At 43.6% G+C, this 22836-nt stretch overlaps 1 protein-coding gene across 1 annotated transcript in view; it reads right to left on the reverse strand.

Moving 5' to 3' along the window:
- Positions 1-22836, reverse strand: part of RASGRF1 (Ras protein specific guanine nucleotide releasing factor 1) — a 131533-nt gene that overhangs the window by 30847 nt on the left and 77850 nt on the right. Inside the window, exons 13-17 of the mRNA XM_033919863.1 lie at positions 22735-22817; positions 20108-20356; positions 14923-15149; positions 7880-8005; positions 1687-1857 (exon numbers count right to left, since the gene is read on the reverse strand). Of these exons, the coding sequence (XP_033775754.1) occupies positions 1687-1857; positions 7880-8005; positions 14923-15149; positions 20108-20356; positions 22735-22817 (856 nt within the window). The remainder of the gene's footprint in view (positions 1-1686; positions 1858-7879; positions 8006-14922; positions 15150-20107; positions 20357-22734; positions 22818-22836) is intronic.

Consider the following 22836-nt stretch of genomic DNA (forward strand, 5'->3'; position numbering starts at 1 on the left):
CATTCCTAAGGGTAGATGAGTGTATGTGAAATACGTCTGAAGGGAGGGAAAAGCCTAGAGGATGAATGTAATGCAACAAGACAAAGAGGACAGTTCTACAAAAGGGCCAAGATGGCATTACATTATATTAGTGATTTCTATTCCGCCAATACCTTGCGGTTCAAGGCGGATTACATAAACGTTTTCAGAAATTACATAAAAGTTTACAGGAGTAGCATAAGAGATGTCGTAAGAGTTACATATGAATTACCAAAGAGTTGTCGAGATCTTAAGGTGATAAATGTTTGGGTAATAAGAATTACCAGAGAGTTGTCGAGATCTAAGGTGGTAAGTGTTGGGTAAATAGAGGCATTTAGCATTAGTTGGGTAGTTGGGGGCATATTAGAGTATATTAAGGGTATAGAGTGGATAGGTGGGGTTTGGGTAGGAACTGGTCATGTTGGATAGGTTTTATGTATTTTTTGAAGAGTAGGGTTTTAGTATCTTTCTTGAAGGTTTTGTAGTCTGTGGTCGATGACAACAGAGTGGTGATTTGTCTGTCCAGTTTAGCTGCTTTGATGGCTATTAGGTTGTCATATAATTTTCCTCGTTTAACATTTTTGGTTGGTGGGTGTGTGAATAGTGAGTGGGTTCTCCTGTGCCTGGTTGAGGTGGATTGGGTTAGTCGTATTCCAATCTTATTCTGTGAAGGAAGGCTGACACCTACTTTTCCTTATAGATGCATGCGTATGATTTAGGTGGGAACACTTACACTCGCTATAAACATGCACAATTTTATGCACCTACCCATGTCTGTTTACCAAGCTGTGTTAGTTTGCCCTGACCCGGGTCTTTTCCAGATGCTAAGGCCATCTTTACTGCTGCTACAAAATGGCCGCTTTCCCATTTTTCAAATGAATATTCATGCACTGATGCTGCCTTTAGCATGCGACCATTAGTAAGGCTCACACAGTAATCTCGTGCTATTCAGTGAGTGCATGGCCACTGTCAAGGCCCCCTCCAAGAAAATTCAGAAAAATGATTTAGCACATGGGTTTGCAAGGGCGCGTTCGGAACTTACCGTGGGACACCTCAGCACATCCCTCTGCTTACCTGTGACAAGAAGTAGCATTTAAAATAGTGAGTGAGGCTGTGACTTTGTAAAGAAAATCATTTGATGATTTCATGTGATTCTTAGTGAGTCTATGTTTGTTTATTTGTATTTTATTGGGTGTTTTTTGTTGTTTTGGGTTTTGTTTTTGTTTTTTTACTGTACCCAGTTTAGAACCATTGGATAATGCAGGTAATACATGTTTGCAATAAAGAATTCAATAAAAATCCCACAGTAAGTCCTTTTAAGCTGCAGTAAACACGCACTACTGCTTAGCACAGCTGAATAAGAGGAGACCTTACATGCGTATGTCGAAACAGGTGGTTTGTATAAGCTGCTCTTTGGACTTTTTCTGTGCATTCCTGGTAACCCCCGTTATAGAACTGCCCTGAAAAGCAAATCTGTAAATTTGAAGAAAGGGGGTCTTCTGGCTTCAGAAGTGTTGGCCTCAGTACTGCAGGTGGAGGGAGGCTTTGCTCATGCAAAAATAAGACACCTAGCATGGCATAGGAAGGAATACATACACAGCATGTTACCAGGATGCTCCTCTACGAAGAACTCCCCAGGTTTAGCTTTGCAACTCCAGGGAAAGCTACCTGCACTGGCCAGGGACATTCGTCGATACTTTTCCTTGGTAGGGGTGCCCTCATTAGCCCCTGCAGTTGCTATGGCAAATGCAGAGGCAGCAGACAGGCCACTGCGTGTACTATCATGATCCCGGCAAGATGTCATAACCATTCCATTATTATAGGAAAACAATGAAAAATCTGTGAAAGAAAAGAGAGAAACATGTTTCAATCCAGATTCCCAAGATGCAGGGTGGGACGAAATTTAATGCCCTTAAGGGCTGGAGATAATCAAAGCTTAAGTCCCAAAATCCAGAGAAAGGAACAAGTCAAAACCTTGGTCCTAGTACCCAGAGGCTAAAAAGAGTCAAAACCCAAGGTAAAGAGTTAGAGGCCAAGTTCCATTACCATCTCTCAAGATTTCACTCTTCCCTCGGGAGTTCCTCAAGGATCTATTATCTTTCCCATGCTCTTTAATATCTATTTATCTCCATTCTTAACTATTCTTCAGTCATTAGACTTTACCACCTAGATTTATGCACCATAGATCCTTCTGACAAAACCCACATCTCCACCATCAATAATAAGTTAAAACACTTGACCACAAGGCTTGCACACAACAGAATAGTTCTTAACCCAACCAAGTTCAAAACATTACTTTTTGGTAAAAATCATAGCCAATCTGGTCCTCACAAATGGAGAGAGTATATCTAATGTTCAAGTGGGTGCTCACCTAGGAAGTAGCGATCATCAAATGTTTTGATTTGATATAATGGCTAAAGTGGAGGGCGGCCGCACGATACTAAAAGTCCTAGATTTCAAATGTAGGGACTTTAATAAAATGGGAGAGTACCTAAAGAAAGAACTGTTAGGATGGGAGGACATAAGAGAAGTGGAAAAACAGTGGTCTAAGCTGAAAGGAGCTATAAAAACGGCTACGGAACTTTATGTGAAGAAAATAAATAAAAACAAGAGAAAAAAAAAACCGACGTAGTTCTCTAAACTAGTGGCAGAGAAAATAAAGGCAAAAGAGTTGGCATTCCTGAAATATAACTCCCCCACTCCCCCCCCCAAGAAGAAGAGTACAGAAAGGACTACCGGGTGAAACTGAAAGAAGCCAAGAGGGAGATACACCTTGTGAAAGTGCAGGCGGAAGAGCAAATGGCTACAAATGTTAAAAAGGGAGACAAAAATTTTTTCAGATATATTAGTGAAAGGAGGAAGATGAAAAATGGAATTGCTAAACTAAAAGATGCTGGGAACCGATATGTGGAGAGTGATGAGGAAAAGGGAAACGTGTTAAACAAATACTTCTGTTCTGTGTTCACGGAAGAAAAACCTGGAGAAGGACCAAGATTGTCTGGCAAAGTTACACTAGAAAATGGAGTAGATCCTGCTCCGTTCATGGAGGAAAGTATTTATGAACAACTTGAAAAACTGAAGGTGGACAAAGCGATGGGACTGAACAGGATCCATTCCAGGATACTGAGTGAGCTCAGCGTTGTTCTGGCAGGTCCTATTAAAGACTTGTTCAACTAATCTCTGGAAACGGGAGTGGTTCCTGGGGCTTGGAGGAGAGCGGATGTGGTTCCTAGTCACAAAAGTGGTCATAGGGATGAAGCGGGATCCATTCCAGGATACTGAGTGAGCTCAGCGTTGTTCTGGCAGGTCCTATTAAAGACTTGTTCAACTAATCTCTGGAAACGGGAGTGGTTCCTGGGGCTTGGAGGAGAGCGGATGTGGTTCCTAGTCACAAAAGTGGTCATAGGGATGAAGCGGGATCCATTCCAGGATACTGAGTGAGCTCAGCGTTGTTCTGGCAGGTCCTATTAAAGACTTGTTCAACTAATCTCTGGAAACGGGAGTGGTTCCTGGGGCTTGGAGGAGAGCGGATGTGGTTCCTAGTCACAAAAGTGGTCATAGGGATGAAGCGGGATCCATTCCAGGATACTGAGTGAGCTCAGCGTTGTTCTGGCAGGTCCTATTAAAGACTTGTTCAACTAATCTCTGGAAACGGGAGTGGTTCCTGGGGCTTGGAGGAGAGCGGATGTGGTTCCTAGTCACAAAAGTGGTCATAGGGATGAAGCGGGATCCATTCCAGGATACTGAGTGAGCTCAGCGTTGTTCTGGCAGGTCCTATTAAAGACTTGTTCAACTAATCTCTGGAAACGGGAGTGGTTCCTGGGGCTTGGAGGAGAGCGGATGTGGTTCCTAGTCACAAAAGTGGTCATAGGGATGAAGCGGGATCCATTCCAGGATACTGAGTGAGCTCAGCGTTGTTCTGGCAGGTCCTATTAAAGACTTGTTCAACTAATCTCTGGAAACGGGAGTGGTTCCTGGGGCTTGGAGGAGAGCGGATGTGGTTCCTAGTCACAAAAGTGGTCATAGGGATGAAGCGGGATCCATTCCAGGATACTGAGTGAGCTCAGCGTTGTTCTGGCAGGTCCTATTAAAGACTTGTTCAACTAATCTCTGGAAACGGGAGTGGTTCCTGGGGCTTGGAGGAGAGCGGATGTGGTTCCTAGTCACAAAAGTGGTCATAGGGATGAAGCGGGATCCATTCCAGGATACTGAGTGAGCTCAGCGTTGTTCTGGCAGGTCCTATTAAAGACTTGTTCAACTAATCTCTGGAAACGGGAGTGGTTCCTGGGGCTTGGAGGAGAGCGGATGTGGTTCCTAGTCACAAAAGTGGTCATAGGGATGAAGCGGGATCCATTCCAGGATACTGAGTGAGCTCAGCGTTGTTCTGGCAGGTCCTATTAAAGACTTGTTCAACTAATCTCTGGAAACGGGAGTGGTTCCTGGGGCTTGGAGGAGAGCGGATGTGGTTCCTAGTCACAAAAGTGGTCATAGGGATGAAGCGGGATCCATTCCAGGATACTGAGTGAGCTCAGCGTTGTTCTGGCAGGTCCTATTAAAGACTTGTTCAACTAATCTCTGGAAACGGGAGTGGTTCCTGGGGCTTGGAGGAGAGCGGATGTGGTTCCTAGTCACAAAAGTGGTCATAGGGATGAAGCGGGATCCATTCCAGGATACTGAGTGAGCTCAGCGTTGTTCTGGCAGGTCCTATTAAAGACTTGTTCAACTAATCTCTGGAAACGGGAGTGGTTCCTGGGGCTTGGAGGAGAGCGGATGTGGTTCCTAGTCACAAAAGTGGTCATAGGGATGAAGCGGGATCCATTCCAGGATACTGAGTGAGCTCAGCGTTGTTCTGGCAGGTCCTATTAAAGACTTGTTCAACTAATCTCTGGAAACGGGAGTGGTTCCTGGGGCTTGGAGGAGAGCGGATGTGGTTCCTAGTCACAAAAGTGGTCATAGGGATGAAGCGGGATCCATTCCAGGATACTGAGTGAGCTCAGCGTTGTTCTGGCAGGTCCTATTAAAGACTTGTTCAACTAATCTCTGGAAACGGGAGTGGTTCCTGGGGCTTGGAGGAGAGCGGATGTGGTTCCTAGTCACAAAAGTGGTCATAGGGATGAAGCGGGATCCATTCCAGGATACTGAGTGAGCTCAGCGTTGTTCTGGCAGGTCCTATTAAAGACTTGTTCAACTAATCTCTGGAAACGGGAGTGGTTCCTGGGGCTTGGAGGAGAGCGGATGTGGTTCCTAGTCACAAAAGTGGTCATAGGGATGAAGCGGGATCCATTCCAGGATACTGAGTGAGCTCAGCGTTGTTCTGGCAGGTCCTATTAAAGACTTGTTCAACTAATCTCTGGAAACGGGAGTGGTTCCTGGGGCTTGGAGGAGAGCGGATGTGGTTCCTAGTCACAAAAGTGGTCATAGGGATGAAGCGGGATCCATTCCAGGATACTGAGTGAGCTCAGCGTTGTTCTGGCAGGTCCTATTAAAGACTTGTTCAACTAATCTCTGGAAACGGGAGTGGTTCCTGGGGCTTGGAGGAGAGCGGATGTGGTTCCTAGTCACAAAAGTGGTCATAGGGATGAAGTGGGAAACTATAGGCCAGTAAGCCTCACTTCAGTGGTTGGAAAAATAATGGAAGTGTTGCTGAAAGAAAGAATAGTGAACTTCCCAGAATCTAATGGGTTACACAATCCGAGGCAACATGACTTTACTAAAGGTAAATCATGCCAAATGAACCTGATTGAATATTTTGATTGGGTGAGCAGAGAACTGGATCAAGGACATATGCTAGATGTAATTTATTTAGATTTCAGCAAAGCCTTTGACATGGTTCCTCATAGGAGGCTCTTGAACAAACTTGAAGGGCTGAAGTTAGGACCCAAAGTGGAGAACTGGATTAGAAACTGGTTGACGGACAGACGCCAGAGGGTGGTGGCTAATGGGAGTCGCTCAGAGGAAGGAAAGGTGAGTAGTGGAGTCCCTCAGGGTTCGGTGCTGGGGCAGATCCTGTTCAATATGTGACATCGCTGAAGGGGTAGAAGGAAAAGTTTGCCTTTTTGCGGATGATACCAAGATTTGTAACAGAGTAGACACCGAGGAGGGAGTGGAAAACATGAAAAAGGTTCTACAAAAGTTAGAGGAATGGTCTAAAATCTGGCAACTAAAATTCAATGCAAAGAAATGCAGAGTAATGCTTTTGGTGATTAATGATCGGAAGGAGCCGTATATGCTGGGAGGGGAGAGGCTGATATGCACGGATAGGGAGAGGGACCTTGGGGTGATAGTATCCGAAGATCTAAAGGAGAAAAAAACAGTGCGACAAAGCGGTGGCTGTTGCCAGAAGGATACTGGGCTGTATAAAGAGAGGTATAACCAGTAGAAGAACAAAGGTGTTGATGCCCCTGGACAGGTCGTTGGTGAAGCCCCACTTTGAGTATTGTGTTCAGTTATGGAGACTGTATCTGGCGAAGGACACAAAAAGGCTTGAAGCGGTCCAAAGGAGAGCGACAAAAATGATAGGAGGTTTGCGACAAAAGATGTATGAGGAGAGACTGGAAGCTCTGAATATGTATACCTTAGAGGAAAGGAAGGACAGAGGAGATATGATTCAAACGTTCAAATACTTGAAAGGTATTAATGTAGAACAAAATCTTTTCCAGAGGAAGGAAAATGGTAAAACCAGAGGTCATAATTTGAGGTTGAGGGGTGGTAGATTCAAAGGCAATGTTAGGAAGTTCTACTTTACGGAGAGGGTGGTGGATTCCTGGAATGCGCTCCCGAGAGAGGTGGTGGAGAAGAAAATATTAACGGAGTTCAAAAAAGCATGGGATGAACACAGAGAATCTAGAATCAGAAAATAATAGTAAATGGTTCATCTAGCCCAGCATCCCGTTTCTACAGTGGTCAATCTATGTCACAAGTACCTAGTAGAAACCCAAATGGGAGCAACATTTCAGAATCTGAAAGATTAGCAACATTCCAGGAAGAATCTCAAACAATAGGAGAAGATTCCAAGTAGAATCTCAGAGTAGTAACATTACAAGCTACAGATTCCAGGGCAAATAGTGGCTTCACTTATGTAATCTATAGGAACATAAGAAGAGCCATCCTGGGTCAAACCAAGGGTCCTTCTAGCCCAGGATCCTGTTTCTACAGTGGCCAATCCAGATCACAAGTACCTGGCAGAAACCCAAATGGTAGCAACATTCCAGAATCTCAAAGATTAGCAAAATTCCGGAATCTGGAAGAGTGGCAAGATTCCAGGCAGAATCTCAAACAATAGGAGAAGATTCCAAGTAGAATCTCAGAGTAATAATAATTTTATTTTTATATACCGCAGTACCACAAACAGTTAAAAGTGATTTACAAAGGAAGAGACTGTATACAGCGATATTACAAAAAAACTTTCAAAATTACATTGACATGTTAAGATTAATCAAATTTATCTGGAAGTATTTTTAAAATGCATCAAGGCAGAAATAGTGTCGGAGAAATTTATCAAAGAGATAAGTTTTAATTTACTTCCTAAAAGTTTGATAAGAAAGTGCGTTTGAAATAAAGTTGGTTAAACATTTATCCCATTTGCCTGCTTGGAATGATAATGTTCTATCAAGTAGCACCATTGCATGCTACTGATTCCAGGGCAAATAATGGCTTCCCCCCAGGAACATAAGAAGAGCCATCCTGGGTCAAACCAAGGGTCCATCTAGCCCAGGATCCTGTTTTCAAAAGTGGCCAATCTAGGTCACAGTACCTGGCAGAAACCCAAATGGTAGCAACATTTCATGCTATTGATCCCAGAGAATGGGAAATTAGATTATTGCCCTCTTCACTCAGCACTTTTCTCTGTCCTGTTCCTCACCTGAAGCGCTTTTGCCCCTTACGGGTTTAGGTGTGGTTGGGGATTTAGTTGGTGACATCTCGGATTCAGCCTCATCACTCTGGACTTGGTCAGGATCTAATTCTTCTTTGACAGAGACATCAGAATCTGTGGATGACAAGGAACGGTAGTAAGAGCACAAGAGCTGAATGTCACTTCTATGAGTCTCCACTGCTACTCTTGCAAAGGTGACAGCCAGATCCCCTCTGGGCACATTATCTCTTCCAGACCAGCAGTTTCCACCAGCTGGGGTAAATTAGGGATTGAAATTCACATACTGTATGTTTTATAGCATTCTTAATTACAATCTGTTTGGGCCACAGAATTAAATACACAACTATTGGTGAAATAATACAATTCAATGTAGTCAATCTGCGTCAACAACACACTCGTTATTTTTATTGGACACCTATTAAGATTCACAAAATGGATAAGGTCCAGTCTAACATATGTTGTACATGGCAAATGGAAGTTGGTACTTTAGTTTTATTTCAGTAGGATGGTGGGGGATAAAGGCAGAGAAGCACAAGGGGCCTGCTTTGTACATCATTTCTTATATGAGTGCTTGGTGGTCTCAAGATTGCTCATATACACAGATCATCTTTGGCATGTCCACACCATTATCCTATGGGACTATTATTCGACATGACTGATAGATGGTTATTGCATATACTACATATACAGAAGAATATCAAAAGCTTTAATATGTTGAATGTTTTGCTTATATATAGGTAAGAGAAAAATGTTAAGGATGATGAGCAATTTTTAAAATACAAAAAACCAAGTAGGGGCTCAAATTGCAAGATATCCTGCTTTTAGGAGTTCTATTTACAGATATAAAAACTGTGGTAAATGTTTAACTTATACATTATTCATAATGTATTCAAATGGCACTATGAATATACTTTTATTATTATTCTATATCAGAATAATCTGCTGTGAAACAATAGAAATTCACATGTGCATATTTTATTAAAAAACTGCCTAAATTGTGACCCTACCCCAGAGCACACCCACATGTGGATCACCTAAAAGTATGTCTTCTTGCTACTGTTGTACAATTCCTGGGGTAATCTTACATGTAAAAAGGTCTTTACATGTGGAAACTCCTTTCAAAATCACCTTCATAATTTTATTTGACAACATCTATAGTCAACTTCCAAATAATAGCCTCCCTTCAAAGCATTTCCCTCGTAGTCAAGCCACCAAGTTTTACTCAAAAAATTTAGAAATAAAACAAAACCATAAAGGAAATAAAGTAATATCTTTTTTATTTAACTAATTTAATACTGTTTTTTATTTATTTATGAATTTTCAAATTACATGCCAAGTATACACTTGCACAGAAAGTGGGTTAGTCAAGATACTGCTTTCTTAAAAGTATAAATCACATTACACCTTAACACTCCTAAGAACAAAAGAAATATAAATTTTTGGGTTAACTCAACTCAAGTCCTTAATCTTTGATCCAAGATTTCACGTAAGCAAGACAAAAAAAAAAGAATATAAATCTATATATTTAGGATGTGCTATACATAAAGCTGAGGTAGGAGTGACATATTAAAACTATGGAGCACTTGATTTTCCCCCATCCAGTCGGGACAAGGCCAAAAGAGCAGTTAACTGTTGAGGTTCAAAGAAAACATATTTAACTGAGCAGTAGCAAATAATACACTTGCAAGGGTGTCTCAAATAGAATGTAGCCCCCAATGAAATGACCCCTGGTCTCAAAAGAAGAAATTCTCGACGACGCTTTTGAGTTTCTCTTGAGAAATCAGGAAACATTTTAATTTTACATCCAAGAAACTCTCTGTTTATTTTTAAAGAAAAGCCTCAATAGCCATACTTTATCAATTGAGAGAGCTACAGTTAATATCATTGTGGAAGGTGTTACTATATCCTTAACTGACGTTTCCAGAATTTCCAATACATTCAATGGTGCTTGATCAGGTATTTTTGACTGTAATCGAGTCCCATTCTTATTTGGTAAGTAATACATTTGAGAGAATGGGGGTAAAGTTTCCTCTGGGACATGCAGAATTTCTACCAAGTATCTCCTAAGCATCTCCCTAGGAGTTACCGTTGTTAATCTAGGAAAATTAATAAGTCTCAGATTACTTAAACGTAAATTACTACATATATGCCAATGACATTTCCATTTTAATCCCAGTGAACAGCATAACAAACGAAACCTCAGAATACATTTCTCATATTATGACCGAAATAGAACATTGGACAATCAACTTCAAACTGAAATTAAACACAGAAAAAAAAAAAGTCTTCCTTGCAAGCCCAATGGACAAAATTACCAAAACAACGTTACATATAAAAGATCACGACTACCCGATTACTAAAACAATAAAAATATTGGGAGTCACATTAGACATACATTTGACAATGGTTGAACACACGGAACATAGTGGTAAAAAAGTGTTTCTTGACATTATGGAAGTTAAAGACCATCAAAAAATACTTTGACCAATTATCATTTAGATTACTAGTGCAATCGCTAGTGCTTTCTACACTGGACTATTGCAATTTTGTTTATATGGGTATACCCCAAAAAACAGTGAGGAAACAGAATTGTTCAGAACACAGCAGTCCGCTTGATATTTGGATTAAAAAAAGCGACCATGTTAGCCCCTACTACAGACTGCTACACTGGCTGCCAATGGAGGCACGAATAATATTCAAGTTCTCTTGCATATGTTTCAAGCTGGTTTGGGGACTAGCTCCTACCTACCTGCTACCTCACTTTGTACTATACAGCCCTACAAGACAAACCAGAAACTGCAATCTATTTGCATACCCAAGCATTACCGGCTGTAAATACAAAACCTTTCTGGATAGAACTTTTATGTACCAAGCAAACAAACAACAACACTGGCTAGACAACTACATTAATGGAACTAGACTGACCTATGACGCCTTTAGAAAAGCCATAAAAATTGTCTTATTTGACAGAAATATCACCTAAAAAGTATCTATACCAACTACTAAATCAAATTCTATTATTTCTAGCATGTCCTCTCCTGCGTGTAAGTCTAAAATTTTTAACAAGTTTTAACAATCTGTATATTGTAATTCGCTGCGTATAAGTCTAAAATTTTGAACAATCTGCATATTGTAACTCACTGACTGTCCAGCTCTCTTCAATGTGAACTGCCTAGAAGTCACACGACTATGGCGGTATAGAAGAATAAAGTTATTATTATTATTTCATGAATTATTCTCAAGCATTTCTAATTTCCTTCTAAGAGTCACATTATCCTTAATTAGGGCCTCTTGCAGTTGTTTAGATGACAATAAGTCTTGGTCAAGCTTTTGAATTGAGGATTTTGAAACAGTCAGATCTTCTCTTAAACTCTCTATATACTGGAAATTGGGCCTGATAGTCTTTGCAAAGTTTGCCACTAAGTCCCATAAAGACTGCAGGGTCACTTGTGTGGGATTTACCTAAATTGGAAACTTTTGTAGGGTGTAGAAATGCTCACCCTCTGAAGAAAGTTCTTAGGCTTTGCTCCATCTAGCTTATTCTACCTCCCGTTGCTGAACAAGCCCCTGATTCTCCTGCAGAGACTCCCTGAACAGGGAGTTCTGCCTCCATGCTCTCCGTTGTCATGCTGGCCGCCTCAGGAGAAAGGACCTCCCCCAACTTTGGGGTGTCCTCGCCCCTTGGAGAACTGGTGATCTAAGGCTGCGGGGGTGGCGCTCGCATGTCAGGGCTGAGGGTGGTATCCGGTCCAAGAGGAGCAACTCCGGTCTCGCCAAGCCCAGGCACCCTCAGCGGGCTAACTTTTGACATCAACGCTGCAACTCCCTGCATTCGCCACACTGACTCCTTGATATTGCTGAAAGTCGGCAAACCGGAGCGCTGCGAGGTGCCAGCAGCACTCCTGCCTCTCCTTTTCGGCATTGAAGAAGATTTCAGGCTACAAAGCCGCCAGCAAAGAAGAAAAAAGAGCCCAAAGTAGAGCGGTTCAGGTGCATAGCTGACAGGTTAAACAAGTTCTTCTCGTCAGTCTTCACGAGAGAGGACACATCCAACATCCCAGAACCCGAGGAGCACATAAACGGAGACCCTGATGAGAAGCTAGTCCAACTAGAGGTAAACAAAGAGGATGTTCTCAGAAAAATAGACAGACTGAAGAGCGACAAATCACCATGTCCGGACGGCATCCACCCAAGGGTATTAAAAGAACTGAGAAACGAAATAGCAGATACACTAAGCCAAATATGTAACCTATCCTTAAAAACTGGGGAGATCCCAGAAGACTGGAAAATAGCTAATGTCACGCCCATCTTTAAGAAGGGATCAAGGGGTGACCCGGGAAACTACAGGCCGGTGAGCTTGACCTCGGTTCCGGGAAAGATGATGGAAGCACTAGTCAAGGACGCAATCTGCGAATACATAGAAGGCAATGGACAACTGAAGGCGAGCCAGCACGGCTTCTGCAAGGGAAGGTCGTGCCTCACAAACTTACTGTATTTATTTGAAGGAATAAACAACCAGGTGGATAAAGGGGAATCCATAGACATCATTTACCTTGACTTCCAAAAAGCCTTCGATAAGGTACCTCACGAAAGACTACTTAAGAAGCTGTTGAGCCACGGGGTGCAGGGGGATATCCACCGATGGATCAAACACTGGCTGGCAGGCAGGAAGCAGAGGGTTGGAGTAAAGGGCCATTACTCAGACTGGCAATGGGTCACGAGTGGAGTTCCACAGGGGTCGGTGCTGGGACCAATCCTGTTCAATATATTCATCAACGACCTGGAGACGGGGACGACATGTGAGGTTATCAAATTTGCTGATGACACCAAGCTTTGCAGCAGGGTTAGAAACGCGGAAGACTGTGAGGTCCTGCAAAGAGACCTAACAAGACTGGAAGAGTGGGCAAAAAAATGGCAAATGAGTTTTAATATAGAGAAATGTAAGGTCATGCATGTAGGAAAGAAGAACCCGATGTTCAGCTACAAAATGGGGGGATCACTGCTAGGGGTAAGCAACCTTGAAAGAGACCTGGGGGTGATGGTGGACACAACATTGAAAGCATCAACTCAGTGCGCAACGGCCTCAAAGAAAGCGAACAGAATGTTGGGTATCATTAAAAAGGGTATCACGACCAGGACGAAGGAAGTCGTCATGCCGCTATATCGTGCAATGGTGCGCCCACATCTGGAGTACTGTGTCCAGTACTGGTCGCCGAACCTCAAGAAGGACATGGCAGTACTTGAGGGGGTCCAGAGAAGAGCGACTAAACTGATAAAAGGTATGGAAAACTTTTCATACGCTGACAGGTTGAAAATGCTGGGGCTGTTCTCCCTGGAAAAGCGGAGACTTAGAGGAGACATGATAGAAACCTTCAAAATCCTGAGGGGCATAGAGAAAGTGGACAGGGACAGATTTTTCAGACTGTGGGGAACCACTAACACAAGGGGTCACTCGGAGAAATTGAGAGGGGACAGGTTTAGAACAAATGCTAGAAGGTTCTTTTTTACCCAGAGGGTGGTGGACACATGGAACGCACTTCCGGAGGTTGTGATAGCCCAGAGCACATTGCAGGGTTTCAAGGAAGGTTTAGACAAGTTCCTAAAAGAAAAGGGGATTGAGGGTTACAGATAAAAAGAAGAGGTAGGTTACAGAAACGGACAGGAACCTCATTACAGGTCATAGACCTGACGGGCCGCCGCGAGAGCGGACCGCTGGGCGCGATGGACCAATGGTCTGACCCAGTGGTGGCAACTTCTTATGTTCTTATACTTCTCAGCACTTCTATGCAGCAGCCATCTTGGATCTGGTTTGTTCGACTTACACTTAATACATTTTATAATTAGCTTTCTAAGGTAATACCTTCTTTAGATCAGAAAATACCATTTCATTCAAACAATTAACACAAGCATAAGTTAGTAACCTGCCTTCATAAGACCAGTCCTACTGGGTTGGACCAGTGGTCCATTTAACCCTGTCTCCTGTTGTCAGGGGGTGTAGGTTGAGCTCAGCTTCAGTTTTATAATATATTCTTATCATTCGCCTCACACCATTGAGCAAATTCCAAACCAGGACCTCTCTCTGCAAAAACTGAACAGGAACAGCTTTTGCAGAGAGAGGTCCTGGTTTGGAATTTTCTCAATGGTGTGAGGCTCATAGTGAATGACAAGAATGTATTATAAAACTGAAGCTGAGATCAACCTATAGCCCCTGACGACGCTGACGGGCAAAACACAGATTTGTTGGGCGTATCTGTTCAGTTTGTGGAGAAGAATGGAGCATGAAGAAGGAGTTGCACAGTATTGAATACTTTTTAGTCAATTATATGGACATTAGTGCATTTTTTATATGAATTTTTAGTGGGTTGGTTGTTAAGGGTTCAGATATATTTATATGAATTATAAGTACACTTGTGGTTTATATGAAATTTTAAAAGTATAATGTAATAAAAATTGTGAATGGATGATTTGTGTAAATCTAAAGAATTATAATATTTGTGATATATATATATATATATATATATCTTTTTTGTTTATGAAATTATGTTTTAATTTATGAGAGCTATTTAATTGATATTAGAAATCCCGTTGTTGTTTAGAGATTGGTAAGCCAATGAATATTCATGAGATCTATTTGCATGCACTGCCTCCATTGTATGCAAATAGATCTCATGCATATTCATTGTGGAAATCCTGAAAACCCGACTGGTTTGCAGCTCCCCACTCCTGTCCTAAACAGCTATGCATGTAATTTGTGCATAAATGTGAACACCTAGTTTCAAAATTGCCCTTTGTGTGCTTAACAGTTACAGCTGGGTTCTACAAGCCTTGAAAATTGGCCTTCATGAATAAAAGGTTCTTCTATGGGTGTCTGTATAGAAGGATTTCTATAGGTGGGAGAGTGGAAGAGCTGTTTTAATGAGTGTTTGTAGAAGCTGGAGGATGAAGGCACTTTTCTGGGTATCTCTAAGGGGCTGAGAGTGAAAAGGCCTCTTCTGGACATGTCTAGAGGAGAGTTCTGCAGCTGCACCTACTTGCATAGCCGTTGGAGGAACAGGTGAGTGCGGCCAAGTCCAAGGCTTTCCCTCCAGTGATGATGGGGATGTTCAGAGACAACTTTCGACGTCTGCTCGGAGAGGTGGATTTGGTGATGGCCAGAGGAGGTGGGGAGGAGAATTTCCGGTTGGCCCTTGGAGACTTTGGGGGCTCGCCATACAGAAGTTTATTGTTCTGATTGCTTGCAAACAAAAGTTCCAGTGACCTGGTGTAAATAGAAAAAGACAAGCAGGATGAAAAACAGAATATGAGGTAGGTTTGGTCTCCTCAGATGTGAGGACATGGTCCTAGAACATGGATTCTCTCTGTATTTACAAGAAAGTGGAATTTCCCCCAGGTGAGGAAATGTCAAAGGACCCTCGGACAAGGCTAGGCTAAACCATTAGACACATCATGCAGCAGCTGTAGTCATCGGTGCGTACTTTTATCTGTGGGGAGAGTGGGGAATTTTCAAATAGTCCATTTACCTGGCTAAATGCTTTTAAAAACTGTCCTCATTCAGGATAATTCTAGAACATTCTTCAAACATAGAAACATGATGGCAGATAAAGGCCAAAAGGCCCATCTAGTCTGCCCATCCACAGGAACCATTATCTTTCTCTCTCTGAGAGATCCCACGAGCCTATCCCAGGCCCAGTCCCTGTCTCCACCACCTCTGGGAGACTGTTCCATGCATCTGCCAGAGCTTTAGAGCAGATATGCACAAAACTTATATTCTTATGCTCCCTGTATAAAACAGCTACAAATGTCAGTGTAAAATTATCTTGCCCCAGTTATGCCTGCTTAGAGGCTCCCAAAGCTTACAGAATCAGCCCCTTAGGCCTGGATTCTGTAAACAGCGCCTAAATTGGCCTGCGCCCATAAAAATGGCACCAGACACATGTGAATAACAGGTGCCATTGACAGAATAATGTCTACTGGCGCTTAAGAAAAAACTTAAGCGCAAGGTTTTAAAGGCTTACATTTCCAGCGCCTAGGTTTTTGGGAGAATTGCGTATAGCAGTTCCTAAGGTCATCTCCACCTCTAAACACGCCTACTTTGACCTTCAATTGATTAGACTGTAAGCTCATTTGAGCAGGGACTGTCTCCTTTGTGACTATACAGCACAGCGTAGGTCTGGTAGTGCTGTAGAAATAATTAATAGTAGTAGGATGTACCAGGTCAGACAACACATAATCAGATCCAGTTTCAGACTGAGCACTAAAGATTCATTACTTAACCTGTTCTATGCCATTATAAACTCAAAATTAGATTACTGTAATGTGGTCTATGCGGGTTTACCCAAATTTCAATTAAAATGACTTCAAACTTTGCAAAATATGACAGCTAGGATTTTGAATAACTCAAGTAAATTCGAGCACATAATACTCTTATTAAAACAATTTCATTGGCTACTGATTTACTATCGTATACAATTTAAAATTCTTACTTTGACTCATAAGATATTGCATATGGGCATTCCAGATTATCTGGCAAGTCTGGCTATTCCTTATTCGCCAATTTGGACTCTTCGCTTTTTGACAGACAATAGATTAGTTATTCCTCACCATTCAAAAGTGAAATGGAAAAGAACTAGAAATAAAGTATTTTTTTCGACAGCTCCATCACTGTGGAATTCACTACCTTCAAATTTACGCTTGGAATCTTCTTATACTAAATTCCGCGTTCTCTTAAAAACTTTTTTTTTTTGACAAGGCTTTTCTTTAGAAAAAATAAAACCTCAAAATAAAACTTGAAGCGACTAATAGTGAGCACATGATATGATATTATTATTATATTATGAAGCTTTTGTTCTTTGATGCGATGATTATGTAATTCTGTCCTATATTGGGACTGGTGCTATTTAACGTATTTATAAACGATCTGGAAATTGGAACGACGAGTGAGGAGATTAAATTTGCAGATGACACTAAACTGTTCAAAGTTGTTAAAACGCATGCTGATTGTGAAAAATTGCAAGCAAACCTTAGGATATTGGAAGCCTGGGCGTCCAAGTGGCAGATGAAATTTTATGTGAACAAATGCAAAGTGATGCACATTGGGAAGAATAACCCAAATCACAGTTACCATATGCTAGGGTCCACCTTGTGGATTAGCGCCCAAGAAAAGGATCTGGGTGTCATTGTAGACAATACGATGAAACCTTCCGCCCAATGTGCGGCAGCGGCCAAAAAAGCAAACAAGATGCTAGGAATTATTCAAAAAGGGATGGTTAACAAGACTAAGGGAGTAATAATAAAAAAATAAAAAAACCCATCTAAAAAGTGTCCTAAATGGCTACTTGGACGATCAAAAAGCCTGATCGTCCAAGTACCCATAACTAAAGCTGGTTTTAGACGTATCTAAAACCAACTTAGGCCTTTCCCCTGCCACTAAACGCACAGAGAAAAAAGAGGTGTGTTTAGAGGAGGGGAAAGGGCGGGCAGTGGGCGGGAGGTGGGCCGACCTACACCTAGCCGTACAACAGGTATAACCAATACAGTTTAGTCGGCACTTAGACCTTTTTCACTTAGACAAAATAAAACCAGGTCTAAGTGCCGAAAAAGGGGCCGCTGAGCTGATGGCCGCTGGCGCCATCAGTTCAGCGGCCAGGCAACCTACCCACCGCAAGCATTGCGGCAGGAGAGATGCCTCATCTCCCCTACCTCGATGCCATCACTCCTCTACCTGAACTGCCGTGACCCGCGGTAGGAGAGATGCCCTATCTCTCCTGCCGCGGGTCGCGGCAGTTCCAGTAGAGGAGTGATGGCATCGCGGTAGGGGAGATGAGGCATCTCTCCTGCCACGATCCATCACCCCCCCCTTGCGATTAACATCAGGCCAGGAGAGAGCCCAAGCTCTCCTGGCCCCAGCGATTCCCCCCCCCCCCCGCGACTCGTTCGGGCCAGGAGGGAGCCCAAACCCTCCTGGGCCTGGCGACCCCCCCCCCCCCCCGCCGCTACATGAATGGGCCAGGAGGGAGCCCAAACCCTCCTGGGCCTGTCGACCCCCCCCCCCCCCCGCCGCTACATGAATGGGCCATGAGGGATCCCAAACACTCCTGGCCCCGGCGACCCCCTACCCCCACCCCCCACTACAATACGGGCAGGAGGGATCCCAGGCCCTCCTGCCCTCAACGGAACCCCCCTCCCCCCAACGATCGCCCCTCCTAGAACCCCCTATCACCCCCCCAGCTGACCCGTGACCCCCGGCCGACCCCACGACCCCCCCACTCCCACCCCCTTCCCCGTACCTGTATTCCAGTTGGCGGACAGACGGGTGCCCAAACCCGCCTGTCCGGCAGGCAGCCACTGGCAGAATGGGGCCGGATTGGTCCAGCCGTCCCAAAGGCCCGCCCACAGGTGGGGCCTATGGCGCCTGGGCCAATCAGAATAGGCCCAGGAGCCTTAGGCCCCTCCTGGGGGTGGGCCCTGAGGCACATGGGCGGGCCTTTGGGACGGCTGGGCCAATCTGGCCCCATTCTGCCAGTGGCTGCCTGCCAGACAGGCAGGTTTGGGCACCCGTCTGTCCGCCAACTGGAATACAGGTACGGGGAAGGGGGGTAGGGGTGGGAGGGTTGTGGGGTCGGCCGGGGGTTGCGGGTCGGCTGGGGGGGTGATCAGGGGTTCTGGGAGGGACGATCATTGGGGGGAGGGGGGTTCCGTCAAGGGCAGGAGGGCCTGGGATCCCTCCTGCCCATATTGTAGTGGGGGTAGGGGGTCGCCGGGGCCAGGAGAGTTTGGGCTCCCTCCTGGCCCATTCATGTAGCGGCAGGGGCGGTCGCCGGGGCCAGTAGGGCTTGAGCTCCCTCTTGGCCCAAGCCAGTGTCGCGGGGGGGGGGGGGGGGGGGGTGGTCGCTGGGGCCAGGAGAGCTTGGGCTCTCTCCTTGCCCGATGTTAATCGGCGGGGCAAGAGGGCTTGGGCTTCCTCTTGCCCAGATGTTGTCGGGAGGGGGGGGGTCGAGGTTTGACATGGCAGGAGGGCTTGAGCACCCTCCTGCCTGGATGGTTGAGGGGGGGGATTCTGTAACCGTTGTTGTTTTTGACAGACACCGGATACAGAATCCAGCTTTTAGGCGAAGGACTGGCTCCTCCTTCGCCTAAAAGCCCTTCTGTTGGACGTTTGTGGCTTAGGCATTTTTTTGTTTCATTATGGCTGAAAAGTGTAGACGTAGTGTGGGTGTATTTTTAGACGTAGTGGTGTTTAGGCAGAGGAAGGCCATAATCAAAACAAGGACGTTTGTTTTGGTTATGGACACTTTCCCTGCTTCTGCGTTGAACGTTTAAGGACTTAGGCCAAAAGGGGACTTAGACGCTTTTTTTGATTATGCCCCTCTAAGGATATTATAATGCCTCTGTATCACTCCATGGTGCGACCTCACCTGGAGTATTGCGTTCAGTTCTGGTCTCCTTATCTCAAGAAAGATATAGCAATGCTAGAAAAGGTTCAAAGAAGAACAACCAAGATGATAAACGGGATGGAACTCCTCTCATATGAGGAAAGACTAAAAAGGTTAAGGCTCTTCAGCTTGGAAAAGAGAAGGCTGAGGTCTACAAAATCCTGTGTGGAGTCGAACGGGTACAAGTAGAAAAAATTACAAAGACTAGGGGGCACTCAATGAAGCTACAGGGAAATACTTTTAAAACCAATAGCAGGAAATATTTTTTCACTCAGAGAATAGTTAAGCTCTGGAACGCGTTGCCAGAGATTGTGGTAAAGGCAGATAGCGTAGCTGGTTTTAAGAAAAGTTTGGACAGATTCCTGGAGGAAAAGTCCAGTCTGTTATTAAAGAACAGTGTTATGATCCTGCTCAAATACAAATGTGACCAAGAGAGTAGTCCTAGCTGTTACAACTTCCAATAATGATTCTAGGAAGGTAGTCAAATTAAGAGTCCCTTCATGAGCCACTAACTGCTCCCCCAGAGTCCACATGACCCTCACAATAGGGGGCAAATTAGATTCAGCATGCCAAGAATATCTTTACAGTATCTTTTAACTATATTAATAAATGCTATCAAAGGAGCTTTTAGAAAATTCAGTAATCATACCCAACCCCAAACCAGCTATTTTGGCTACCACTACCAACCTGGATATTTAGTCCCGGTGTCCAGGTATACCAGCTCTAAATTAGCCGATATTGACTTGCTTGTTTCTCGAAATGCACCTGGTTCTGTCTGACTTACCTGGCAGGAATGGCACTCATTGGCTTTTTGTAGATGGTAATAAGTTTCTCAAGGACAACTTCTGCAGTGGTGAAGACTCGGTAGGAATGCAGGAAGGTGTTCAGAAAGTCAATGCTGAGGAATCGGAGGTCTGTCAGTCGCTCCAATAGCCGCTCCACGCTCGCATAGCGGATCTGAAGCACTTTGCAGGAGTTCATGGTCTTGCTGAATCGGATATCAATATCATCACAATAAAGGCTGGAGTCGGACCTAATATGGAGAGCAAAAATCCTGCTGGGATTGGCTAGACATGCTGCATCACCTCTATGACATCACAAAGTCCATGCGTCCTGATACCGTTAATACTAATCTGATGAAAAGTGACCAACTGCATCTCCATCTTTGCTAATGTACAGGAAGGAAAAAAACCTCACGATGTATGTGGGAAGGGGGTATCATACTTCATCTTCCTCCTTTACGATATGAAGTGTGGGCCTAGAATCTAATTTCATCTTCAGGGCTGGCTCATGGAAAATAGCATTGTGTTAGATTGGACCTAACTTGTGGAATACATGGAAAGTTACTTGAGCTTTTGTTCGCTATTGAAACGTGTTGGGTTCTTTTTGTATTGTGGAAAGTCAGGATGCTGGGGGGTCTTTTATATAGTTAATGAGTGGATTTGATAAAGAGGGTTGCAATTAGATGATTATTATACTTGGGGTGGGTCCTATGGAGGTAATGCTATAATTAGTATAAGAGTAATTGTTGTTGAAGTTTGTAACTTGTTATAATGAGATGCTTTTAGAATTGTAAACCGCTAGAGCACTTCAGTTTTTAGTGGTATATTAAGTATTCAAATCAAATCAAGGCAGACAACAGTGCTGGCAACATAGTGCGACAGGCCTTTGAGAACCCACATTGCTCAAAACTGGATGGGTTTGATTCTGTACAAGATGGCCGGCCTAAGCGGCTTTTGAGAATCGCGTCTGTCCTAATGGAAAGATGCCTAACCTCGCCTAATCACCCCGATTCTCTAACTGGCATCCATATCGTTTAGAGAATTGCGTTGCCACTGAGCTGATCACGGCAAGGGAATCTCCCTGCTGCGATCAGCTGAGCAGCAGTGGCAGGGAACCACCAACACCTCCCCCCCCCCCAATGTCTGCGGCAGAAGGAATGCCCACTCCCTCCTGCCGGCACCCTCCCTCAACATCCCAGGCAGGAGGGATCCCACTCCATCCAACTTCTTCATGGGAGTGGCTTTAGGGATCTGGCCAATCGGAATCTTAGGCCACTCCCAGTTCTTACCTCTTATTGTGGTATATAAATAAATTTATTATTATTTATGGCATGGACATCCCTACTGCTGGGGCATCTCTTGTTAAAGAGTGAAATTTAGGGGTGAGGCATCTTGTGATATAAAGGTGAAAAGTTTTAGATGTGAAAAAATCTTCACAAATTTAGCTTTCTTTCATGCTTCTGAATACATATAGACGGAGTTAGCTGGATAAATTGTCCAAGCTGGAAACTTCTTTTCACTTTGTACCAGTGAACATTTCTAGTCCAATACAAACTTCCTAAGGGACAGGTTGGAGAATATATGAAGTTGCCAGATCCCCTTAACAGGGACCCTTGAAGAGACTGGGCTCTAGAGTGCTTAGAAGGGAGGGAGTGGTGCGCTCAGAAGGGAAACGAGCCAGGGAAGAAGAAACAGACCTCCAGAGCATACAGTCACTGCTAGAAGACTGACCAAGGTAGGCAAAGGCTCTTGTCCTTGAAATCATACATCAAGAGGCCAAAAATCTGATGTCTGTGGAATTTTCTAATTTTCATACGGTTGTGCAATGTTCGGATTTTCCTTTTTTTGGATTGTTATAACATCTTGAATTACCATTATAGGTGGCACTGAGACCACTGCACGGTCGCTTTGTAAGATTGCTTGCTTTGAACATATTTCACCAACCTATTATTTGGAGAATTCATTTTAAGATGTTGATTTTAATCTGCAAGGCACATTAGATGAGCATTGTATTACTTGTTTTATGGTTATAGTATTCTTGATAGTTTTGTTTTGAAAACATTTCAAAGTTCACTTTTTCCAGCAGTTTCTTTCATACTGATGACAATGTTTTGGTTAAAATTTATGATTTTGGTGCAGTGTTTTAATATGATTCAGGTACACTATGGCAGCTCAGTAATGTTCTTTTTGCATTGCTTTTTGTATGTTTTGCGTTTTCATTGAATTATGTGTGCTCTTTCCAATTCAGATTTGTGGATCGGCAGAGCAGGCAGGGCAGGCTCATTCACACAGGGAAAGGGATTGGAGAGGTTTTAAAGTCTGAAAAATGTCCAGACGAGTTAGCTCTCTTTTTAGCTTCTGGACATTAAGGAAAAATCTCGACAGGTGGCAACTGTGAGACCTGAGCACATCATACAGGGCCTCCCCATTTCTGCCATCAAGAAAGTTGGCTACATCAGATTGTATTTCAAACTGCACCATATTGGTTTCAGCTCCTCTGAGGGGGGCATGAAACTGGTAGCATTGACAGTTGACAACTCAACTTCAAATGTTCATATTGGAATAAGCTTACTGGCCATCTAAGATCATTATAGCTTTAAGAAGATGTTGAATTCTAATTACAACTCACTTTATCATCTGTGGCACTGTCACCTTAGAGTTCTCTTCAAATGCATTCATCATAAGACCATTGCACCGGATGTTATCCACACACTGAAATACAGAAAACATG

Source organism: Geotrypetes seraphini, chromosome 14 (genome assembly GCF_902459505.1).
Source record: "Geotrypetes seraphini chromosome 14, aGeoSer1.1, whole genome shotgun sequence".
Lineage (NCBI taxonomy): Eukaryota > Metazoa > Chordata > Amphibia > Gymnophiona > Dermophiidae > Geotrypetes > Geotrypetes seraphini.